The sequence below is a fragment of the Neoarius graeffei genome, chromosome 13 (assembly GCF_027579695.1).
Source record: "Neoarius graeffei isolate fNeoGra1 chromosome 13, fNeoGra1.pri, whole genome shotgun sequence".
In the NCBI taxonomy this organism is placed as follows: domain Eukaryota; kingdom Metazoa; phylum Chordata; class Actinopteri; order Siluriformes; family Ariidae; genus Neoarius; species Neoarius graeffei.
Window position 1 is genome coordinate 34327617 of NC_083581.1, and position 17064 is coordinate 34344680.

General features: G+C 40.4%; 2 protein-coding genes across 3 annotated transcripts in view; one reads left to right on the forward strand and one right to left on the reverse strand.

The window, feature by feature from the left end:
• zmp:0000001088 (trypsin) overlaps positions 1-17064 on the reverse strand; it is an 88401-nt gene that overhangs the window by 61375 nt on the left and 9962 nt on the right. The window lies entirely within an intron of this gene.
• Positions 7217-15225, forward strand: cdaa (cytidine deaminase a). Its single transcript, XM_060937610.1, has 4 exons — positions 7217-7485; positions 13547-13658; positions 13765-13822; positions 13968-15225. Exons 1-4 carry the CDS (start codon positions 7353-7355, stop codon positions 14076-14078), a joined length of 414 nt encoding a protein of 137 aa, XP_060793593.1. The 5' UTR covers positions 7217-7352; the 3' UTR covers positions 14079-15225.

Below are 17064 nucleotides of genomic sequence, written 5' to 3' on the forward strand. Positions count from 1 at the left end.
CAACTCAGTGAGTTCAATTAAACATTGTAGGACAAATTAAAAGTGATTTAAGATAATATAATCATGGCTGAGTGGCATGGTGGTGTAGTGGTTAGCGCTGTCGCCTCACAGCAAGAAGGTCCGGGTTCGAGCCCCGTGGCCGGCGAGGGCCTTTCTGTGCGGAGTTTGCATGTTCTCCCCATGTCCGCGTGGGTTTCCTCTGGGTGCTCTGGTTTCCCCCACAGTCCAAAGACATGCAGGTTAGGTTAACTGGTGACTCTAAATTGAGCGTAGGTGTGAATGTGAGTGTGAATGGTTGTCTGTGTCTATGTGTCAGCCCTGTGATGACCTGGCGACTTGTCCAGGGTGTACCCCGGCTTTCGCCCATAGTCAGCTGGGATAGGCTCCAGCTTGCCTGCAACCCTGTAGAACAGGATAAAGCAGCTAGAGATAATGAGATGAGATGAGATAATCATGGCTTCAGGGTTTTACTGAATGTCTGTCAATAAAGGATGCACATTTTCATCAGTGCGAATAAGTAATCATAATTCTGATTTCTAATCATGAAAAAATGTTGTTTCCTGAACTGAAGATTGAAGCACTTATTTACTGTTTGAATGTAAATGATAAACACACATCCGTCAAATTAAGGTCATCCAAGTGTTAGTTATACAGCGGGTTCATTGTGACTAAAAAGCTGAGCAAACAGGGGAAAATACAACACTCTTACTGTTAGTAAGATTCTGGATTATTTATAAAGAATATCAGTACAGATGAGGTAAATGTAAATTTGCAGTATGTTCAGTGATACCAGACTACTAACTAACTAAGTAGTCTACTATTACGACTACTACTGTTATAACTATTATTATCCCCCATTAGCCGAAAGGCCCAAAGGGGGATTATGTCTTGGAGATTTCCTTCCGTCCATCCGTCCCAGGAAGGGTGTTCAACTTCTGAAATCAACTCCTCTCACAATTTTTGGAGGAATTTCACAAAACTTGGCAGGATTCTTTGTTATATGTTGGTAATACATATATTGTAATTTTGTTAAATTGGGTCACATTTTACTAGAGTTACAGCCCTTGATTAACAAAATTATACTTTGACAATTTCATGAGAGTGTGTTTTCCTTCTGAAATCAACTCCAATTATTATAGACTAATTGGTGACTCTAAATTGACCATAGGTGTGAATGTGAGTGTGAATGGTTGTTTGTCTCTATGTGCCAGCCCTGCGATGATTTGGCGACTTGTCCAGGGTGTACCCTGTCTCTCACCCATAGTCAGCTGGGATAGGCTTCAGCTCACCCACAACCTTGCACAGGATAAGCAGTTATGGATAATGGATGGATGGATTTTTAACTGTCCTTGGTATTCTTGTGGAGCCAATTTTTTGGTACAAACTGTTGAAGATAAACAATTTCAAATCTCATATCAGACTGTAATAACTTTTTTTAAAATCATAACCCTACCAGTGACAGTCACTTTGTTCAAATTCTATCAATCATAACCTCAACATGTCCATTTTTACCCACTCATATACTTTAGCAACATCAGAGTTACTCTCATAAACTGTTGCTGGAATCACATCAGAAATCAGTTTAATCATTGAACTTCAAAGTAGAAAATAGAAGAGGAGTCCTGTAATAAAAATATTAAAGAAAGAAGAGAAAGAATATTGAAAGAATCCTGCGCACAAATTTTAATGAGTCGTATGTACAGTTATACTATAAACACCAGTATTATGTACAGTTGAATACATGTATTTATTCTATCCACATTCACTGGATATGAGCAATCACACACTCTGACTGGCTACTCTACTACTAGGATATCAGCTCATGTACCGTAAGTAAAGAAAAACAAAATGATGGAGCGTTTTGCTGAGCCAAACGAGGATGGAACAAAAACTACACGAAAACAAAACCCCAAAAAAGACCAAAAAGAAAACAACAACAAAATATGGAATAAAAGTATTTGATGGTAAGAACGTATCTTTTTTTATTTTTCAAGAATAATTATTATAGCATTTTTCACAAATTGTTCCTGTCATTTCGCCAGTTTGTTAAGTGGAAATGATTTTGTCGGATGTTTCATATAAAGTTTTTATTTATTGAATTTGCAAAAAATAAAAATGCTCTGTTTCTCAAAACCTAGTGAATGTGGATCTCATCTCATCATCTCTAGCCGCTTTATCCTTCTACAGGGTCGCAGGCAAGCTGGAGCCTATCCCAGCTGACTACGGGCGAAAGGCAGGGTACACCCTGGACAAGTCGCCAGGTCATCACAGGGCTGACACATAGACACAGACAACCATTCACATTCTACGGTCAATTTAGAGTCACCAGTTAACCTAACCTGCGTGTCTTTGGACTGTGGGGGAAACCGGAGCACCCGGAGGAAACCCACGCGGACACCATGCAAACTCCACACAGAAAGGCCCTCACCGGCCCCGGGGCTTGAACCCAGGACCTTCTTGCTGTGAGGCGACAGCGCTAACCACTACACCACCGTGCCGCCCTGAATGTGGATAGAACAAAACAATTATTCCACTCAATCTCGTCGTACACGGCTTATAGTCAACTCGGTGTTATGGACCTTGTTGGCTGTCAGCTCATGTACAACTCGATTTCGTGGAATAATTGTTAAATATACCACAGCACTGTTGAATTCTCAAATCTGATTGGTCATATGGTGTTGTGTTCTGTAAAGTTATCCTACCTCTTGGATTTGTCCTACCAAGCCTACTGCGCATGGGCAGAACACATGACGTCATATCTTGGAATTTGGACTGAGTTTTGTCCTACCGATCAGCTGGGCTGATAGAAAATCGGTGAGTATTTCACGCATTTGCCGATTTTTATGTTTTGTGCATATTGGTTGAGTCTTTGGCCGAGTCAAATAATTTGTAATGACTTGTTTTGAATAATAAAACGGTTTGTATGAGAACTTGCTAATTCTGTCACGCAGTGGGCTCTGTGCAGTCAAAGTTATGACGGGCATCGTTTCGTTTGTTTATAAATACTGTATTTTATACGTTTCTGAATTGCAAATATGCCTACATTGTAATTATTGAATATAGCTTATTTGGTTGAGTAAATCAAACAATTTGAATGTAATATTAAAAAAAACAGCGTCAAAACAGCTGGAAGCTTGAGGTAGGATTTTCCTGACAAGCAGCACGGCTCGGCAGACGAGTTTGTTGGATTTCCCTACCCTCCTGGATTTCGTGCATGCGCAGTAGGCTTGGTAGGACAAATCCAAGAGGTAGGATAACTTTACAGAACATGTTGATTAAACTTTTCAAAAAGCAGTTCTGACAATAAATCCGGCTACAAATCACAGATCTATATTGATGCACTCATTCTAATATAACGGGGGCCCCCTAAGGATGTGTGCTAAGCCCCCTCCTCTTCACTCTGCTGACCCATGACTGCACACCAACATCCAGCTCAAATCTCTTCATTAAGTTTGCAGATGACACGACTGTGGTGGATCTCATCAACAATGGCGATGAGACAATCTACAGGAGTGAGGTGAGCCGCTTGGCCATGTGGTGCAAGGACAACAATCTAAGTCTGAATGTGGAGAAGACGAAGGAGATTGTTGTGGACTTCAGGAGAGAGCACACCCAGCATGCTCCACTATCTATCGATGGTGCTGCAGTGGAGAGGGTGAGCAGCACCAAGTTTCTGGGTGTGCACATCTCTTAAGACCTGTCCTGGAGCAACAACACCGCATCACTGGCCAAAAAAGCCCAACAGCGTCTGTACTTCCTCTGCAAACTGAGGAGAGCAAGAGCCCCGGCCCCCATCATGCACACTTTCTACAGAGGCACCATCAAGAACATTCTAACCAGCTGCATCACCGTGTGGTATGGTACCTGCACCCCGTGTCCTGCTGCAAGTCTCTGCAGTGCATCGTGAGAGCAGCTGAGGGGATCATTGGTGTCTCTCTCCCTTCTCTAATGGATATTTATAACTCCCGCCTCACCCGCAAAGCCATCAGGATTGCAGGTGACCCCACCCACCCATCTCACAGCCTCTTCAGCCTGCTGCCGTGGGGGAGGAGACTGCGGAGTCTCCGGGCCAAAACCAGCAGGCTCAAGAACAGTTTCTTTCACCAGGCGGTCAGGAGGCTCAACTCCCTCCCTGTTCTGCCCCTCCTCCCCCCCTGTTCTGCCCCTCCTCCCCCCTCTGCCCCCTGCCACAGATTCTGCTCGCACCCCCCCCCGCCCCCCCTTCAGCATCTGTCATGTCATCCTCACAGTTTCCCCCCCAACACACACACACACACACACACACACACACACACACACATCTCATCGTTCATTAACACACTGAACTCAGGGACCACACATCTCATTTTACCTCGCTCATTTGCACTATTCCGCACTACCTCATCTTAACAGCTGCTAGTTTGTTTATACTGCTTATTTCATGTTTCATGTTTACCTGCTATACCTCAAGTGCCCTTGACTGTTTGATTATTTGAACCAATTTATTTATGTGTGTGTGTGTGTGTGTGTGTGTGTGTGTGTGTGTACTATATATGAGTGTTTAGTCTACGTCTAGTTCATATCTAGAGTGTTTATACTGTTATATTGTCTGTTTGAGTGTTTAGTCTGTGTGTAGTTCTTATCTAGTGTTTACACTGTTTATATTGTCTGAGTGTTTAGTCTATGTCTTGTTCTTATCTAGTGTTTATACTGTTTATTTATACTGTTTATATTGTTTGAGTGTTTAGTCTATGTCTAGTTCCTATCTAGAGTGTTTATACTGTTTATATTGTTTGTTTTTTTCAATTATTCTATTTTTATTTATTTATTGCATTGCCTGTTTGCACCGTGGGTCAGAGAGGACTGAAATTTCATCTGTGCTGTATGTCGAGCATGTATAGCATATTTGACAATAAAGTTAACTTGACTTGACTTGACTAATATGCTCCCATTTCTATAAAAACTATAGGACGTGTATGGTGGATGCTTTTTTTCTTAATTTTTGTTTCTTTTTAACTTCACAAGAAAGTGAGTGAGTGTGGGTTTATGGACCCTTTTCACGTGACGTCACGACAAACACGGCCGCCATTTTGGACATGTACTACCAGTAGTTTACCACAGCCAGCATTGAGGAACGGCAGCAAAGAAAGTGTTTATTTTCAGCAAGACTTCCATCATGCCACTATATTGTTGTGCACCTGGATGTAGTAACCATCAACACACAAGGCAAGGGTTATCATTTTATCGGATCCCGGTAGATGGATAGCGGCCATAAACAGGAAAGATTGGCAGCCCTCGGCATACCAGCGCTTGTGCAGTGACCACTTTGTTGGAGGTAAGACGAATAAAATTAGCCAGAAAAGGCATTACATTGCTGTTAACATTCTGTGGCGGCGAGTGTGTAACCAAATAGGCTAAAATAACCCATTGTAACCTCTTTGTTCTTCTGTAGTAGCTATTAGCTAACGACATTAGCTGGCGTTGTGTTCCTTTGCTGTTGGTAGACTGTAGGACAGATCAGAGGCAGTGTCCTACAAACAGCGCTTAATTTGAGGGGGAGCAAGCCGGAGCGCGCTCCGGAACCTCGGGCGTTGGCTCCGGCAGCTATTTACACTGGATCCGGTGATCCGACACCTCTTTTGACTATGTAACAAAAAAAAAAATAATAATAATAATTAAATAAAGAAATGCAAGTTTATTTAGTGTTAATGTCTGATTTTGATATGTCTTGTTGGTGATTTCTCTCATGAAACGATATCCACAAAATATCTGCAGATGAACTTAATTTGCAGTGTTATTACAAAACATGCCCAGAAGCGCAGCGCCGCGCCCCCCTCTCCCCCTCTTTTTTTCCGCACCGAAGCCGCTCATCCTCTGCGCTCCGGGACCTCCCACTTTACAAATTAAGCACTGCCTACAAATAAGTGTTCAAACAAGAGTTTTCAGATCAATACCTGTGTATGGCGATGGGTTTTTAACGACATAGGTATAAAGATCATGTGGGCCGAAGTCAGGTAAAGACGAGGGCTTCGTGTACTTCCGTACGTCAGTGAACAATCCAGGCGGAAGCAGATAAACGTCGCTCTCTAAGCCTGCTAACCTCAATTTTTGCAAATACCTCTCCCTCTGCTCGCCCTGTAAATGCCCTACATCACTGGATAGCGAAGGTGTTTTCTGCATCTCGCTCCTTTTTCTTGTATGTTCTCCGTTTGTCGCCTTCCTCGCATTCAAAGCAATTCGAGCCGAAGTCCGCTACATGTCCAGAATGGTGGTCGCGTTTACGAAGGTCACGTGACTGAAAAGGGTCTATAGCTGCTGTAACAGGGACTTGTTTCTTGGATGTTCCTCAGCTTTAAAAGTAAATGTGTTATTCTTTAAACATATGTTCCCTCAGGGCGGCACGGTGGTGTAGTGGTTAGCGCTGTCGCCTCACAGCAAGAAGGTCCTAGGTTCGAGCCCCGGGGCCGGCGAGGGCCTTTCTGTGTGGAGTTTGCATGTTCTCCCCGTGTCCGCGTGGGTTTCCTCCGGGTGCTCCGGTTTCCCCCACAGTCCAAAGACATGCAGGTTAGGTTAACTGGTGACTCTAAATTGACCGTAGGTGTGAATGTGAGTGTGAATGGTTGTCTGTGTCTATGTGTCAGCCCTGTGATGACCTGGCGACTTGTCCAGAGTGTACCCCGCCTTTCGCCCGTAGTCAGCTGGGATAGGCTCCAGCTTGCCTGCAACCCTGTAGAACAGGATAAAAGCGGCTAGAGATGAGATGAGATGTTCCCTCAGATATGTTGACTAATCCTATCTGAATGAAGGCAGTGTTGTTTTTTCTTCTGCACTATATACACAATAGTGTAGTTTCCACTGAGTACAATGACAGAGTTATACAGTATGTGGAGGATGTGATGAGTCAAGGCTTGTGACAACATACTGTACTTCACAGGAAGTACAACCCCTGTCTGACTCTTTTCACGAATGTGTGAACATTTCTGTTGTGACTGAACTTGTGATTATTCACTGAAGTCAGCTAAACATGCTTTGCTTGAGTCTTTCTCTGCCACATGTCTAGTTCTTTCTACAGATTTTGTATTGTAATTTCCAATAGCCACTATTTAACCAGCAATATTTCTAGGTGTGTTTGAAAAGCATGTTTGACTGGATGTCACTACCTCGCCATCAAACTGTTGCAACGTCCTCTGAGAAATGTGACATTCCCATTACTGTAATCATTACATTAGTCAGTCCACACACACACACACACACACACATATACACCCACCCACAGGCTCAGACATGCTCACACACACGTACTTTCAGTTGTGTCTGGAGTGTCCTGGAGCAGGAAAATTTTCACTAGATATTTTTTACCAGATGTTATTATAATGGCTAAAATCAACAGCACTCCACAGGATTTAATTATCATATCTCAGGAAGCGAAAAAATTTGCTTACTCTCCGTACAGCAAGTTCAGAGTAGGAGCAGCTCTACTCACACATGATGGAACAGTCTTTACTGGTAAGGATACGTTACATTTTAGATGTTCATTCATCACTGATTAACTACAAGAGTTCAGTGAACTATTGGAATACAATCTGAACTGTTTATGTGGCTTCAGGGTTCATGTCAAGAAATCTTTTACAGTGAAGTGAAATTTTCAAAGATGCCAAATGATGAGAGCGCCTATTACCACCACCACCATCACCACCACCACTACTACTACGACTACTATTACTTTCTACTTATGCCGCTGCTAATACTACTACTGTTAATAGTACTGCTACTACATCTACTAATGTTAATACTACTAACTAGTATTTATTACAATTACTTCTACTAAGAGTACTACTATTAATAATATTGCTACTATAACTACTACTACTACTACTACTACTATAAATACTACTGCTACTATAAACTACTACTACTACTACTACTACTTGTAGGCTACTGTAAATAATAGTAAAGATAATATTGGGTTGACATTCTAGTGCATGAAGCTCTTTGTGGTGTTTCCTAGAAGGAACCACAAACTACACCGCTTGATGCTAATAATCAACACAGCTATGGCTTAAATTATTCTTCCAAATGCTGTTTCTAGTCTGTCAAGCAAACACTGGGTCTCTGTACGTGAACAGCTGAGGACATCAAGTCAGTGCCAGTGGAAAAAATACAAATACAGCAAATATCACATGGTTTAGAGAGATTATGTAATATAGTGTGTCTGTTGTAACACTGCCACATTTCACAGCTCAATGTTAAATGAAGGGTTCATGGAAAAGTAGAAGATTAACTATAAAAGAAAACTGTTCAACATGGCAAACTGCAGAGGGTTTTTGGGTGTGGTTTTTTTGTGAGGAACTAAAATTGTGACCTCCAATTAGGCTACTTGTGTAGGTTTTAGTGAAATCTAATACAAGAACATCTGTGGTATGTTTAGCTTAACGAGTTAAAATATTATTATACCAAAAGAAAAGTACGGACGTTAAAACTAGATATGCCCAACACCAACGGGAAGAAACAAGTTTATAAAATCCTGTCAGGTAACCACAACAAAACTTAATGGGGTTCGAGAAATTTGATTATTGACTAAGACTTATTTGGTGTGCAAATTTTGCTTCTTTGTTTCTTTTCATGAGGCGATGTCAGCGAGCTGCTAGTTTATGACTACCAGTTATTATCACATTAAATTCAAAACTCCCTGACATTGTTTGGTAATATACATAACCATTTTGAGAAATTTATGTAAAGTGTGTTTAAAATGTTAACTATAAAGATGAATCAAGTGGTTATTCAAATTGACGGCCAAAATGGTGTCCACACCCATTTATCCCAGGTAACAAAGGAGCAATATCCCAACTTCTCTACTTTCTAGTCCTAATACCATGTGATTATGGTGATAAACTCATATCCAAACATGGCCAACAAACTACAGTGCCTTGCAAAAGTATTCATCCTCCTTGGTGTTTGTCCTGTTTTGTCGCATTACAAGCTGGAATTAAAATGGATTTTTGGAGGGTCAGCACCATTTGATTTACACAACATGCCTACCGCTTTAAAGTTGCACATTGTTTTTTATTGTGACACAAACAATAATTAATATGAAAAAACAGAAATCTGGAGTGTACATAGGTATTCACCCCCCTCAAAGTCAATACTTTATAGAGCCACTTTTTGCTACAATTACAGCTGCAAGTCTCTTGGGGTATGTCTCTATTAGCTTAGCACATCTAGCCACTGGGATTTTTGCCCATTCCTCAAGGCAAAACTGCTCCAACTCCTTCAAGTTAGATGGGTTGCATTGGTGGGCAGCAATCTTCAAGTTATGCCACAGATTCTCAATTGGATTGAGGTCTGGGCTTTGATTAGGCCATTCCAAGACATTTAAATGTTTCCCTTTAAACCACTCCAGTGTGGTTTTAGCAGTATGTTTAGGGTCATTGTCCTGCTGGAATGTGAATCTTCATCCCAGTCTCAAACCTCTGGCTGACTCAAACAGGTTTTCCTCCAGAATTGCCCTGCATTTAGTGCCATCCATCTTTCCTTCAGTCCTGACCAGCTTTCCTGTCCCTGCAGATGAAAAACATCCCACAGCATGATGCTGCCACCACCATGCTTCATTGTAGGAATGGTGTTCTCAGGGTGTTGGGTTTGTGCAACACATGGCATTTCCCCTGATGGACAAAAAGTTCAATTTTTGTCTCATTTGACCAGAGAATCTTCTTCCATGTGTTTGGGGAGTCTGCCACATGCTGTTGGGCAAACTCCAAACGTGTTTTCTTAAGCAATGGCTTTTTTCTGGCCACTCTTCCATAAAGCCCCGCTCTGTGGAGTGTACGGCTTAAAGTGGTCCTATGGACAGATACTCCCATCTCTGCTGTGGATCTTTGCAGCTCCTTCAGTGTTATCTTTGGTGTCTTTGTTGCATCTCTGATTAATGCTCTCCTTGCCCGGTCTGTGAGTTTTGGTGAACGGCCTTCTCTTGTCAGGTTTGTAGTGGTGCTATATTCTTTCCATTTTGCTATAATGGATTTAATGGTGCTCTGTGAGATATTCAAAGTTTGGGATATTTTTTATAACCCAACCCTGATCTATACTTCTCCACAAACTTTGTCTCTGACCTGTTTGGAGGCTCCTTGGTTCTCATGTTGCTTGCTTAGTCGTGTAGCAGAGTCAGGGTCCTTCCAGAACAGGGTGATTTATACAGACATCATGTGACACTTTGATTGCACACAGGTGGATCATAATCAACTAATTATGTGACTTATGAAGTGAATTGGTTGGACCAGCTCTTATTTAGGGGTTTCATACGAAAGGGGGTGAATACCTATGCACACTCCACATTTCTGTTTTTTCATCTTAATTATTGTTTGTGTCAAAATAAAAAAAAAAAACAATTTGCACCTTTAAAATGGTAGGCATGTTGTGTAAATTAAATGGTGCTAACTCCCCAAAAATTCATTTTAATTCCAGCTTGTAATGCGGCAAAACAGGACAAACACCAAGGGGGATGAATACTTTTGTAAGGCACTGTACATCCACATAAAACAGAAGCACATGGCACTTGTTGCCATGGTAACTACAATAAGAATCCATCACTGTTGCAATTTGTAGGGGTGGGTGGAGCACAGAAGGACGGCAGGCCAGAACTGAGTTCTCAAAACTTTTATTTTTTGCTTTTCAGCTTTGCAACCACACTCTCCCAGTCACCCGCACACACACACAAGTCATTTGATTGGGGAGAGAGCTCCTTTCCTCTACTCTCTCTCTCCTTATGTAGGGCGTGGTCACTGGGGAAGACACACAAACGTTAATAGACATCAGGTGCAGTGATTCTGCCACTTACCTTCCCTGACTCCGCCCTCTGGTCACAGACCGACGCTTGACCACACCCCCGCTGCCACAATCACATTTTGGCCTGCAATACATTTGATATTGCCCAAACTGACCTGTCCTGTTATGAGAGGGGTGATTTTCTTCATTTTGACACTAGTATGATGATTTTGGTGAACAATATGATGATAGCCAGTTAACCTTGGTTATAGCAGTTAATCTTATTATTCCCCCGCCTAAACGAAGTTTGGCGGGGGATATAGAAACAGGTTCCTTCTGTCCATCTGTCCGTCCGTCTGGCCATCCATCTGGTCACATTTTCATTTCTGGGCCATATCTTTATAAAATGACTGAAGATTTCTTCATGAACCTTTGTAAACATATCAAGCAACATGTGAACTGGTGCCTTTTGCTATTTTGGATTTCTGAAAAAAAAAAAGTATTTTTCAAATGTTTACATAAATAGATTTTGACTTAGTTTCTAAGAGCAATGTTTGTTTCCGGAGCATATATCCAAAACTATTCATGATACAGATTTGAAACTTGGTATACATGTTAACAAGGTGATGTAGCTGTGCCTTTTCATACTAAGAAATTTGAGAAATTTTAATTTTTCATGTTTCCATGGAAACAATTTCAGACTTAATCTCTCAGGTTAGTTTTAGGGGTAGGTTTTGTTTCCGGAGCAGAACTTGAAAACTATGAGTGGTATGGTCTTGAAAGTTGGTATACAGTGGTGCTTGAAAGTTTGTGAACCCTTTAGAATTTTCTATATTTCTGCATAAATATGACCTAAAACATCATCAGATTTTCACACAAGTCCTAAAAGTAGATAAAGAGAAACCAGTTAAACAAATGAGACAAAAATATTATACCTGGTCATTTATTTATTGAGGAAAATGATCCAATATTACATATCTGTGAGTGGCAAAAGTATGTGAACCTCTAGGATTAGCAGTTAATTTGAAGGTGAAATTAGAGTCAGTTGTTTTCAATCAATGGGATGACAATCAGGTGTGAGTGAGCACCCTGTTTTATTTAAAGAACAGGGATCTATCAAAGTCTGATCTTCACAACACATGTTTGTGGAAGTGTATCATGGCACAAACAAAGGAGATTTCTGAGGACCTCAGAAAAATTATTGTTGATGCTCATCAGGCTGGAAAAGGTTACAAAACCATCTCTAAAGAGTTTGGACTTCACCAATCCACAGTCAGACAGATTGTGTACAAATGGAGGAAATTCAATACCATTGTTACCCTCCCCAGGAGTGGTCGACCAACACAGATCACTCCAAGAGCAAGGCGTGTAATAGTCAGTGAGGTCACAAAGGACCCCAGGGTAACTTCTAAGCAACTGAAGGCCTTTCTCACATTGGCTAATGTTAATGTTCATGAGTCCACCATCAGGAGAACACTGAACAACAATGGTGTGCATGGCAGGGTTGCAAGGAGAAAGCCACTGCTCTCCAAAAAGAACATTGCTGCTCATCTGCAGTTTGCTAAAGGTCATGTGGACAAGTCAGAAGGCTATTGGAAAAATGTTTTGTGGACAGATGAGACCAAAATGGAAATTTTGGTTTAAATGAGAAGCATTATGTTTGGAGGAAGGAAAACACTGCATTCCAGCCTAAGAACCTTATCCTATCTGTGAAACATGGTGGTGGTAGTGTCATGGTTTGGGCCTGTTTTGCTGCATCTGGGCCAGGATGGCTTGCCATCATTGATGGAACAATGAATTCTGAATGATACCACCGAATTCTAAAGGAAAATGTCAGGACATCTGTCCATGAACTGAATCTCAAGAGAAGGTGGGTCATGCAGCAAGATAACGACCCTAAGCACACAAGTCGTTCTACCAAAGAATGGTTAAAAAAGAATAAAGTTAATGTTTTGGAATGGCCCAGTCAAAGTCCTGACCTTAATCCAATGGAAATGTTGTGGAAGGACCTGAAGCGAGCAGTTCATGTGAGGAAACCCACCAACATCCCAGAGTTGAAGCTGTTGTGTACAGAGGAATGGGCTAAAATTCCTCCAGGCCGATGTGCAGGACCGATCAACAGTTACCGGAAACATTTAGTTGCAGTTATTGCTGCACAGGGGGATCACATCAGATACTGAAAGCAAAGGTTCACATACTTTTGCCACTCACAGATATGTAATATTGGATCATTTTCCTCAATAAATAAATGACCAAGTATAATATTTTGTCTCATTTGTTTAACTGGGTTCTCTTTATCTACTTTTAGGACTTGTGTGAAAATCTGATGATGTTTTAGGTCATATTTATGCAGAAATATAGAAAATTCTAAAGGGTTCACAAACTTTCAAGCACCACTGTATGTGTTGATTAAGTAATGTATATGTGCCTTTTGATACTAAGAAATGTGAGCAATTTTAATTTTTAGCTCACCTGGACCAAAGGTCTGGTGGGTTTATGCCATGGGCTGCTGAGGTCAGTGTAAAGTGGTAGGGTTGGTTTCCTGCAGCAGAACTTGAAAAATGTGACAAATAATATCTTGAAGCTTGTTATATAGTTGGTATATAGGGTGGGGGATATAGATGACTCTGTCTTCTTGTTATTCTAGCACAATGCTAAAGAAGACAAATAATAATGGCACTCTTAGCTCCAAATACTGTACGTTTTGTCTGATCTGAAGTTAGTGAAAATTTCTATAATTAATATTTTTTGTTAATGATTACTTTAATGAGTTAGATATGTTTTGTTTTTCTTGTTCCTCGTACAGGATGTAATGTAGAAAACGCTTGCCTCACTCTTGGTATCTGTGCTGAAAAAGTTGCCATCTCCAAAGCTGTGTCAGAGGGACATAGAGAGTTCAAGGCCATTGCTATAGCCAGGTTCTAATCAATAATATTTACTTTTAGATTATTTATAAATGAAATTTTCACATTTTGGATGATTTTATAAACATAAATGTGTGGGGGTGTTGTTTTTTTTTCATAGTGACATGGTAGATACTTTCATCTCACCATGTGGTGGCTGCAGACAGGTCATGAGGGAGGTTAGTTGTTTTTTTTTCTTTTCTTTTTTATCATGCTGTAGACTGACCATATTGCTTCTTGCTCAAATCAACCCTACATTCTGAAGTACTTGATTTTGTAATTCTACAGTATCAATGCATGTCAGAGCTTTTCTTCCTTTCACAGTTTGGCCTGCAATGGGAAGTTTATTTGTCAAAACCAGATGGCTCTTTCATAACGAAGACTGTAAAGGACCTCCTACCTGTCTCATTTGGTCCTGAAGATTTGCTGAAGTGAAAATTGATTCTCATACAAACAGACATTCGATTATTTGATTGAACAAATCTGATGGTGTTTGAGAATGAAAATGTTGACTGTATGAAAGCTTATTGTGTATCTTATTATATTTATATGATTGCTGTTCTGTGAAATGTATAAACCTCGATGTGACTGTTCAGTAGGACTGAAATAAAGGAAATATTATTTAAGGGGCTTTATTCACTGCTGAATGAAATATAAATTTTATCCCACATACTTTTATTATACTGTTGAATTATTTGTTTTGATTGGTCAGAAGGTGTTATTTCATTTTCTATAACAGCACTTCTGACAATAATTCCAGCTGGAGTTTGGATCACATGTTTACATTAGTGTGCTCATTCTAATCTTATCATTTCTGTAGTAACAACTTGCTTAAAAAAATAAAGAAAAATATATAATTGTTGACATGTAAGGAGACTTTTTATCCTTTGTGGAAGAGTCTCCAGTGTTAGTGCTTTGTAACAGTCAGTACGTTTTAAGCCATGAGGCCTTTCTGTTTACTTGGTAACAATTTTAACTGTTTATTTTATAAGCAGTAAGTAATAAAACAAACTAACTTGTTAACTACGACTGTATAAGCGGTTATTAAAGCATGTATTGTTCATTAATAAACGAAATTGTGATTGTTGGCAACTTGCTGTGGTATAAGAGGAATAACACCTTGATTTGGTTTTGGGTGGTAACACTAACTCTATGAGGCCGCGAGTGTCATACCACCCTTTTGTTGATTATTTTCCTATTTTATTCCTTAATTCTTATCCACTGATCAGCCATAACATTAAAACCACTGACAGGTGAAGTGAATAACATTGATTATCTCACTGGCACCTGTCAAGGGGTGGGATATATTATTAAGCAGCAAGAGAACAGTCAGTTCTTGAAGTTGATGTGTTGGAAGCAGGAAAAATGGGCAAGCGTAAGGATCTGAGCAACTATGACAAGGGCCAAACTTTGATCGCTGGATGACTGGGTCTGAGCATCTCCAAAATGGCACATCTTGTGGGGTGTTCCCGGTATGTAGGGGTTAGTACCGAACAAAAGTGGTCCAAGGAAGGACAACTGGTGAACCGACAACAGGGTCATGGGTGTCGAAGGCTCATTGATTCACATAGGGCACAAAGGCTAGCCCATATGGTCCAATCCCACAGAAGAGCTACTGTAGCACAACCTGCTGAAAAGGTTAATGCTGCCTAAAACAGAAAGGTGTCCGCCTTTCAGCAGTTTGTGCTACAGTAGCTCTTCTGTGGGATTGGATCATATGGGCTAGCCTTTGTGGCCTATGTAACTTCAAAAACTGACTGTTCTCTTGCTGCCTAATGTATCTCACCCCTTGACAGGTGCTATTGTAATGAGATAATTAACAGTTATTCCACGAAATAGTCATACATGAGTTGATAGCCGACGAGGTATACTAGTGCATCTCAAAAAATTAGAATACCATGAAAAAGTTCCTTTTTTTCATAATTTAATTCTAAAAGGTAAACTTTCATACTAGTGCATCTCAAAAAATTAGAATATTGTGAAAAAGTTCAATATTTTCCATCAATTATTTAAGAAAGTGAAAATGTTATATATTATAGACTCATTACACATAAACTAAAATGTTTCAAGCATTTTTCTATTTTAATTTTAATCAGTATGGAATACAGTACAAAAACATAAAAAACCCATCTCAAAATATTAGAATATTTCATTTCGAGTTTTAGTAAAACAGTATGAACACAGTGTATCTCTCGGTCTAGTTCAGTACACACAACCACAATCATGGGGAAGACTGCTGACTTGACTGTTGTCCAGAAGATGATCACTGATGCCCTCCACAAGGAGGGTAAGCCACAAAAGGTCATTGCTGAAAAGGGTGGCTGGAAAAGGTGCGCAAGCAACAGGGATGGCCGCAGTCATGAGAGGATTGTCAAGAAAAGTTGATTCAAGAACTTGGGAGAGCTTCACAAGGAGTGGACTGAGGCTGGTGTCAGTGTATCAAGACCCATCACGAACAGACATCTTCAAGAAAGGGGATACAACTTTCGCATTCCTAATATCAAGCTACTCCTGAGCTAGAGACAATGTCAGAAGTGTCTTATCTGGGCTAAGGAGAGAAAGAAATGGACTGTTGCTCAGTGGTCCAAAGTCCTCTTTTCAGATGAAAGTACATTTTGCATTTAATTTGGAAATCATGGTTCTAGAGTCTGGAGGAAGAGTGGAGAGGCACAGAATCCAAGGGGTTTGAAGCCCAGTGTGAAGTTTCCACAGTCTGTGATGATTTGGGGTGCCATGTCATCTGCTGGTGTTGGTCCACTGTATTTTATCAAGTCCAAAGTCAACACAGCTATCTACCAGGAGATTTTAGAGCACTTCATGCTTCCATCTGCTGACGAGCTTTTTGGAGATGCTGATTTCCTTTTCCAGCAAAACTACTACCAAATGGTTTGCTGACCATGATATTACTGTGTTGGATTGGCCAGCCAACTTGCCTGACCTGAACCCCATAGAGAATCTATGGGGTATTGTCAAGAGGAAGATGAGAAACACCCGACCCAAAAATACAGATACGCTGAAGGCCACTATCAAAGCAACCTGGGCTTCAATAACACCTCAGCAGTGCCACAGACTGATCACCTCCATGCCACACCGCATTGATACAGTAATTCATGGTAAAGGAGCCCCAACCAAGTATTGAGTGTATAAATGAATATACTTTTCAGAAGTTGGACATTTCTGTATTGTAAATCCTTTTTTTGATTGAGGGAATATTCTAATAACTTGAGATACTGGATTTCTGATTTTCATGAGCTATAAGCCATAATCATCAAAATTAAAACAAAAAAGGCTTTAAATATTTCACTTTGCATGTAATGAATATAGAATATATGAAAGTTTACCTTTTTGAATTAAATTATGAAAAAAGGAACTTTTTCATGGTATTCAAATTTTTTGAGATGCACTAGTATATTCTATATTC